Source organism: Fundulus heteroclitus, unplaced genomic scaffold, assembly GCF_011125445.2.
Source record: "Fundulus heteroclitus isolate FHET01 unplaced genomic scaffold, MU-UCD_Fhet_4.1 scaffold_52, whole genome shotgun sequence".
Lineage (NCBI taxonomy): Eukaryota > Metazoa > Chordata > Actinopteri > Cyprinodontiformes > Fundulidae > Fundulus > Fundulus heteroclitus.
This window is the reverse complement of record NW_023396945.1, coordinates 214,099-222,965: the sequence shown is the minus strand read 5'-3', so window position 1 is coordinate 222,965 and position 8,867 is coordinate 214,099. Positions and strand designations below refer to the sequence as shown.

General features: G+C 38.1%; 1 protein-coding gene across 1 annotated transcript; it reads left to right on the top strand.

Moving 5' to 3' along the window:
• The first annotated feature begins 1,338 nt into the window (after window positions 1–1,338).
• On the top strand, window positions 1,339–8,200 carry dbx2 (developing brain homeobox 2). Its single transcript, XM_012864129.3, has 4 exons — window positions 1,339–1,784; window positions 4,297–4,380; window positions 7,286–7,470; window positions 7,603–8,200. Exons 1-4 carry the CDS (start codon window positions 1,517–1,519, stop codon window positions 7,801–7,803), a joined length of 738 nt encoding a protein of 245 aa, XP_012719583.3. The 5' UTR covers window positions 1,339–1,516; the 3' UTR covers window positions 7,804–8,200.
• The last annotated feature ends 667 nt before the right edge of the window (window positions 8,201–8,867 follow it).

Genomic DNA, 8,867 nt, shown 5'->3' with positions numbered 1-8,867 from the left:
ATCACAGTAAACTAATTGGTTTAATGAGAGGAATGGTGATGTTTCGGAATAGCCAAGTTAGTGTTCAGACCTAAAGCTAACAGAAAATCTGTGGGGTCACCTGGAAAGGGTTGTGGACCCCTACCAAGATAGACTGAATCCAAAAATTGACTAAAGAGCATTACTGTAAACATATTCACATTAATAAAACTAGATATTTCTTTTGCATTTTCATTTATTAAACCTATTCACTGCAAAAAGGGAACTAAAAAATAAGTACAGTTTTCTAGAAATTAGTGTATTTTTCCTTGATTTGAGCAGGTAAATAAGACTATTTGCCAATGGAATAAGATTTTTGCACTTAAAATGGAAACAATTCATCGCCATCATCTTATTTTAAGAGCAGAATTCCTAATTATCTTATTTTAGGTGTAAAAATACTAATTCCATTGGCAAATAGTCTTATTTAGCTGCTCAAATCAAGGAAAAATACACTAGTTCCCTTTTGCAGCGTTCTTTCTTATTTTTTGTTGAATTGTTGTGGATTTAAGTGACAATAAAATTGTCATTGCATATCACCTTTTTCATATTGGCTGACGTTTTAACAGCGGTGTGTACGCTCTGCTACCCAGCTGTAGGTTATATTGTTATTGTGCATGTTGGTATTGAACAGTAAAAGCAAAAAAAAAAAAAAAAAGAAGAAAGCTAAACAAAAACCTCAAGTGAAAACAATATAGCTAAAAAAATAAATAACAATCTGACTTAACCTTAACCTTTATTAGTCCACCACACATAGAACTACTGTGGTAAAGACTTGGTCAAAAGCCGCATATCCTAACCCAAGTTAGTTTTCTTTTTTTTAAATAGCAACACAAACATAAATGCCCCGTCACTGTAAGAAATATACAATTTCTAAACAAAACAAATGTTTTCCTTTTTACCTCTTACTTAAAGTATTCTAAATTTTATGCATAAAAATATTATTTGTCGACCTTTATATGTTTAGACAAAAACGACCAATTTCAGATAAATCTTTTAGCCAAGAAAAAAGCCCACAAAGCAAATGTCTGCGATTACACTGGAAAAAAAAGAAACAAAGTGCATTTCCAATGAACTGCTGAGGGGTTTGTGCCGGGCACAATGGAGCTCTGAGGGAGGCAGGAGAAAAGAGAAAACTATTTACTACTGCAGAGGACTGTTTGGTCCATGGTAAACTTCGGCCAGCACCTCATTGTCTCCGGTGTCTATCATTTAATAGGCTATTTGACATAATGAATGAGGCAGACCCACCTTCTGCCACTCCAGAAAGGCCCCAGCCTTATCTGAATTGAGGAACACATTAGAGCCTCTCGGCCAATCACATCACAGCCCTGGAGCAAAGTACAGGCCCGAAAGAAGAAGACCGGAGAACTTTTGTCTTCCTTGGAGTTTAATGAAGTTGGCCTGGGTCACATAGCAAAGGATTAGCAGAGAATCCAGTGACACCGAGCTGCGACTGCTGAAGAGGAACCTGGACTGTCAGAGGTGTGTGAGAAGGATGGTCTTGGTTCAGAGCTGCACCAGAAGGAATATGGCCGCAGCTTTACCGGGCTTTGGAAGCTCCGGAAAGAGCTTTCTCATCGACAATCTTCTGAAAACGCAAAGCTCCCCGGTCCACCCAGAAGGAACGGCATGTGGACAACTGAGGCAAGCTGCATGCGAACGCCCAAGGAGAACCTGGGGCCAGGAGCATGGAGCCCTCCAAACCCTGACCCAAAGTCCTCCACAGGGGAAAACACTGGGGGGACCGCTTCTGCCTTGTTCAGGTATTATTCTTAATCTCAGAGTGGCCGTATGATATAAGATACATAACGTTAAAAAACAAACAAACCTACATTATTATTGTCTGTATGCAACTTAGCATGAAGAAAAAAATCTGTAACAAAATATCCAATTGAAAATTTATTTTAAATATCAAATTTAAAATATGAATTTTGGAATAAGGCGAGTAATATTATTAAATATCAAAGGTTACTCTCACAAGATAAGAGGGTTTAATACCAATAGTGATTCATGAACATTGTTGCACTCAAAGACATTTTCCAAAGTAAAGCAAACCCCAAAAAAGTTGTTTTTATAATCTGCTGTTGAGAAAAGCAGCAGCAGAAATTGATGTATTAATTAATTGGTTTTGTACATAAAAAGGGGAAAATAGACACATTCGGGTCAACTTAAGCCCAAGCTATTTCAAGGCAGACTGAATATCAGAGAAAAACTAAACCGTAGTTTAATTTTTCAAAATCCTAAGACAACAAATCCTTCATGTCAAATATGCGCTATTGTCTACTTTTAAATTAGTTTATTATACAAAATGATGGCGTGGAGCTGCCAGTCCATGATTGATTTTTAAATTTGTGATGGCATCTGTATCACCGTACTATACACGACACGCTGCACAGTTATTGGTAGCCCTGTTAAAGATGTGTAAGGATGCTTTAAACAAATTCTTCTATTTCAATAGAATAACTTGACAGGGAACATTTTTGAAAAATACAACTTTTAATCTGAGCGCAAAAAAATATATATCCCATGTTATAAAATAGATGTCAACGTATTTGTTTATGGTGCAACTAAAGATACTCCTAAGAAATTAGGAAAGCTGTTTTTTTTTTTTTTTGTTTTTTTTTTTGCTGCAGTAAAGTCAAAGAAGTTTTGAGCCTCTGTCGTACCATGTTTCCCTCGTGCAACACACCCATTCCTGGCCTACCATATCTTTAAAATCCCTCCCTTTGAATCATGCAATACTCAATAAAAAAGAGAGAGCACACAAAGAACCAATAGGAACAGTTTAGTTTGGCACGTTAGTTTCAGGAAGACACTCTCAAAGGTTTTTTTTTTTTTTTTTTTACTGATTTTTTAAATAGGAAACTAATTTGACATTTGCTTCTACAAAAAAGGGACCGACAACATCATTTCCTGGCTTCATTTTCCACCTGGAAAAATTAAAATCACATAAATATGTGTATTAATGTTGTTTTTCTTGATAGATGCAATTCAATTGTTGAACACAACCGCATGAAATTTGTTTAGTGAGTTCAGGTACATAAAATGCTGTCTTTGTGACTGTGACCTACAGAGTGACCTTTGCTGAACTGCAACCAACCATTACATATATTTTTTTTAAATTGTAAAACACAACAACTGAATAAGTCTTCACTTCATATTTATGGGTTTTTCAACATGTAAATAGACACAAAACTCTTCTAGAGTTTAGATGAAGCGCTTTTGCATTTGGAATGGCATGACCTGTAGAGCTAAAGAGTGAAGCTACTGGATATTTGTACAATTCATTATAAAATAAAGGCTGTTCACATTTTTTGAAATTAAAACTTTTTAACATATGCACTATTACCCTCTAAACAATTTTTATATTGTGTCTAATTTGTCTATTTTAAGATGAAAAAAATAAATAAAATCAAAGAAATATGTTTTTTTTTCTAACTCACATCATAATGCCATACCATAGAGGGTTCAGTAGTTCTCCATAATTTCCTGTTTTTTTTGGGGTATCAACAGGATGGGACAAAATAACCCATTTTTTATTTTATTTAAAATGGGAAAGACGAGTGAACATACCATTCAACTCACACACGTGAGTTGAGCTTCATAAGTCAGGAAACAGCTACAAGAAAATAAATAACTTCTCATCTAAACTAGACCATAGTACAGTCTGAGCAACATTTAAAAAGTTTCAAATAATTGAAATAGTGACAAACAGGGCTGGAAGAGGAGCCAAATTTGCCTGGATATTGCACACAGTGGCGAGGATGGGAGAGGAATTCTGTGATTATCCTCCTGGCTTAAATTAATAATCCATTTCACTGGTTTTTAACATCTTTACTAGGTGTGGCACTATGGATGGAGAGCACCTTATATAGGGTTCAGAGAGATAAGATGCCAGTCAGGGGGTATTACTTTTTAAGGAAATGTGTTATTTTAATAAAAACAATGTCCAGTCTCGCTTTGCACGCAACATAACTCTACAGCTAAAGGGTCCAAGATTAATTTTTATTAAACAAATGCAGCTGTAGTTTAAACTTCTCACCCAAAAACAAGGACTAAAACTGCTAATAGCTAAAGCAGTTGTTAGGAGTGTTGAGAACTGGCACTTTTTGTAAAGTACAACTATTTCCTGTTCTGTAAGAGTCAAATAATTTACACACAGCACCACTATTTTTTTTTACTTACATTTTAGACAGTATTCTAGCTTTTTAAAACTTTGTTAAACAGACCCCACCTTGCACATGGCTCAGGATTGCATCTGCTGTATCTTTGCAGGTGTGCTGAGCAGCGTTTTCCTGCAGAGCCCGCAGTATCTACTGGCATGCTGCGGTGGGTCCAGCCCCCCTCCCGTCTTCTCCAGTGAGTTTTCTATGCCTCATCAGCAATGCCTCAGCCGCTCTCTAAGCACAAGCGGCGAGGTCCTCCATACTTTCCACAGCTAATTACCGATGCAATGCCAGAGAGCTAATTCCCCGTTCATCTCTGCACAGCTCTATTCATAACTATTCACGGCTGTTTAAGACGGGGGAGTGGGGAGGGGGGGGGGGGGTCCCAGCGGCTCACTGTTCTGTACTTACAAATGCACTTGTTTACCACTGCATATATGCGGAATAAACATGTGGCCTCTGTCATATTAGGTCCATAACCAGATGAAAATTCTTACTGCTAAAAAGGACATGGAGAGTCTCTATCTCTCTGTTTTTGTTTTTGGCAATCCTGAGGTTTCACTTTCAGGATAAATTAAACTGCATATCCATCAAAGGTACCAATGCATATCAAATGTTGCCATTTTCTTTAGTTGCAAAATGCCATTTTGTGCTTGAACTACGATTATCCCATACTCGTAAATTGACACAGTTCTGATTAAGTCAAACGTTTGTCTCCTTTAGGCGTTGTTCCTCGGCAATTGGAAGTTATTAGTTGCAGCGATTCACGATGGCTGTCAGGTGTTGTGGAGAAAAGCACAAATCAGAGGGCCCTCATCCCGAGAGTCCCTTGAGTCTTCTTAGTAGGCTGACACTTTCCCACAGTGCCCAGCAACAAGACAATACCCACGCCGGCCGTGACCAATCGGCACTTTCACTCCACCATCCACACGCGACCTCGCCGCAATTTTTCACCGCAGCAATGAACTCCGCTGAGCGTGAAAAAAAAAACAAAAAAAAAAACTCGCCCATTCCTCTGCAGGAGAGGGCCGGAGGAGGAACATCCCCCGCCCATTGTATGGCTAAAGAGCTTGGCTTGCAGACCCCCCCTTCTTTTCTCCTGTCCTTCAACTCTCATTCCGGCCCATTGGAGACCATTTGACTAGGACATAAAGCACTCAATGAAAGTGACTTTTATGGACTTATTCGAGCTCATCTTCACATACAAACTGGCTTCAAACCTGCGAGAGAAAAGATTTAGTGTTGGGCCACTGAGCCATCGAGCAATGGCATTTCCATTGTGCGGCTGCATTGTTGGTGTCCCACTGGGCTCAATGGTTGGCCCACTGGAATAGACACACACATTACCCAGGAATGACCTGGTAATCAGCCATTTAAGTAAAAGCTATTGAGGTCTAATTGAGAAGTGAGAAGCATATCCAAAGCCGTTTTGTGCTCCCCGGAGGTGGTCCATGTGCAGATTTGTCGTACAGATTAAAAAGGCAATGCTGAATGTATCAGATAAATTGTTTCGCTTGACTTTTGTTGTACGTGAACCTGCGAGTAAGGCACTGGGGGACTGGTCCTTACAGGTCAACAAATCTCTTTTTTTTTTCTTTGTGGAAGCAATGCTCTACTCAGTTTACTCAGCCCCAGTTTGTTAAACTGGTCAATCAGAAAGAGGCGAGTGAAAACGAATGATAAGGTGAAGAGCTGTTTTTTTTATTTTTGTTTAAAGAGAAAGGGACAAGGAGTGAATGAAAACCTTTTATATATAACAATCATTGACATAATAGCTAGATAGACTAATGCAAAGTAGCAAATAACAGTGAAGTGGAAGAAAGTGATGCATGGTTTCTAACGCCTTTATAAATAAAAATCTGAAAGGTGTGTCAAGAATTTATATTGAGCCTGCTTTACACTGATACCACATAATAGAATCCAGGACAACCAAAGCCCTTTAGAAGTCACGTAGTTGCTAAATAGTTTACACCTGTATGTTATTTCAGTTTACTATCCAATTACTGTCTTTCTTTTCTTCTTAGATAACACTATTGAACATACTATTTTGTTAAAACCAAGGAACGCTGAAGAACAGTCAGTGGATAAAGCTGTTGAAGCGTTTGTAGCAGGTTTAAGTTTTTAGACAACATTCAAAGCTTTGAGTATCTCATTAAGGCCAACCTGGTGATACAAAAACTATTAGTTGTCCTCTCCACATATTTGGCCTTTACAGAATGATGGCAAAATTCTTACATTTTTAAAGAACTCCAAAGAAACTCCTACTTATAATTTGGCCGAAATCCAAAATGCTTTGTATTGCAAAAAAAAAAAAAAAAAAAAAAAAAATATATATATATATATATATATATATATATATATATATATATATATATATATATATATATATATATAAAATAACCCTGTACATTGCCCTGAACATCATCCCCATGGTAAAATATTGTGTTAGCAAGGTAATACTGTGGGTTTGCCTTTTTGATGAAGTAAAGGCTGTAATTACAGGGATGACTGATTAGTAAGGAGGAAATCCCTGGAATCCTGGAAGAAAACCTTGCAGAGTTTCCAAAATAACTGGGAGAAAGATTGACCTTTCTGCAGGACAATGCGCCTCAACTTAACGAGCTAAATGGGAATTTTTAAGTTCAAAGCATTTTCATGCCTGGTCAAAGTCCAGACCGAAATGCAACTGAGAATCTGTCGGAAAACTTCAAAACTGATGTTGACTGAGTCTCTCCATCTATTTTACTGAGGCTGAGCTATTTTGCAAATAAGAATGGGCAAGAATTTAAGGTTTTTATGTGTGTCAAGTTGGAGGAGACATATCTCAAAAGACTATTGTAACGGTTACAAAAGGTGGTACGAAGGCACCCTTTTAGGTTTTTATTTTCAAATAAATCGCAAACTCTGAACTATTTTCCTTCTGCTTTACAATCATGCTCCGGTTTGTGCCGCTCCGTCACACAAACGTCCGACCAAATACGTTAAAGTGTGCGGTGTAAACATGAGAAAACATGAAAAAGTTCAAAGGGTAGGAACACTCCTGCGAGTCGCAGTAGCAGATGACATAATTCAAACGACCTGTTTCTGTTCTTTTTCAGAAGGTGCAAATGTTCAAATGTGGTCGCCGAATGTGAGCCCTAAGTCCCGCAGAGGGATCCTGAGGAGGGCCGTTTTCTCAGAAGAACAAAGGAAGGAGCTGGAGAGAACCTTTCGAAGACAAAAGTACATCAGCAAAATGGACAGGAACAAACTGGCAGCTGATCTTAGCCTGAAGGAATCACAGGTAATGGGGCTGATACAACCTCAGCTTTTCATTCCACCATCCTAAGAAAGAGAGTTGGGATATGAACACCTAATGAATAAACCTACCGTAGGACGAACCGTAATGCTTTTCTCCACTGTGCTACTCACCCAGGTGAAGATCTGGTTCCAGAACCGTCGTATGAAATGGAGAAACCACAAGGAGAAGGAGGTTCATAACGTACGCTCCCCGATGGACGAGCTCATGGCCCGAGGTCGTCCCCAGGAGGAGGACCAGACGTCGCACAGTCACACTGACCTAAAAGCAGAGATCCAAGCGCCACAGCAGAGCACCGGGGACACATGCATGAGCTGATGCCAAAAAAAAAAAACGTGACTTTCTGACATCTGCAAAATCCTCTGCAAAGACTTGAATATAGAGGGAACGCCTTGTACAGACTAACACTGACAATGTAAGCATCTCATGTTTTATTCCACAGCCATTAATCTGTGTATATAGATATGAACTTCATGCTTGTTACACTTCCCAGGAAAGATTTTAATTAAACTGTCATCTAAAGGTCAAATGAGCGAGGTATAACTTTTACATCAAACTTTAAACTCTCGTAAGCTTTACGCAAAATTCCTCTTCTAGAAAGGTTCTTCTAATTCTTTTTAAGTCATCTTACTTTTGTCGCCTATTAAGTAACCTTGTGCTCATTATCTTGAATGCATGGATCAATTGTAAATAAAAAGCTTTTATTAAATTGTTACATTGCCAATAACATTATTTACTTTACCATTATACTTTATTATTTGGGGCAAATGTCAACCACACAATAGCATGCATGTATTTGTGAGGCTTCTGCCTCTGTAACAACATTATTACCTTCCTCGAAAACTAGCAGTGTGTTGCTAAGTAGGTTTGAATGCTTTCTGTGAAACAATGATAAATGCACGGGAAAACAACGGCGTGAAAAAGGCGGGGCCATGCTGTTTATTACAGATACCAAATATATCTTTTGGATGAATGCTCAAATATGATACAGTGGTCTGCAAAAGTTTGGGCAACCTTGTTAATTTCAATGATTTTCCTTCATAAATCATTGGTTCTTAGGATAAAAAAAATCAGTTAAATATATCATATAGGAGACAAACACAGTGATATTTGAGAAGTGAAACAAAGTTTATTCCATTTACAGGAAGTGTGTAATAATTGTTTAAACAAAATTAGGCATGTGCATAAATTTGGGCACCACAATCAAAAAAAATAACTCAATATTTAGTAGATCCCCCTTTTGCAGAAATAACAGCTTCTAAACGCTTCCTATAGCTTCCTATGAGAGTCTGGATTCTGGTTGGAGGTATTTTGGACCATTCCTCTTTACAAAACACCTCTAATTCATTCAGGTTTGATGGTTTCCGAGCATGGACAGCTCT

What these genes read in the sequence shown, in the direction of transcription:
- dbx2 (XM_012864129.3), top strand. Translation starts at nt 1,517, where the DNA reads ATGGTCTTGGTTCAGAGCTGCACCAGAAGGAATATGGCCGCAGCTTTA. An exon ending in ACCGCTTCTGCCTTGTTCAG is followed by an intron (nt 1,785 to 4,296) that starts GTATTATTCTTA and finishes GTATCTTTGCAG; the next exon opens with GTGTGCTGAGCAGCGTTTTC. An exon ending in TTAGCCTGAAGGAATCACAG is followed by an intron (nt 7,471 to 7,602) that starts GTAATGGGGCTG and finishes CTACTCACCCAG; the next exon opens with GTGAAGATCTGGTTCCAGAA.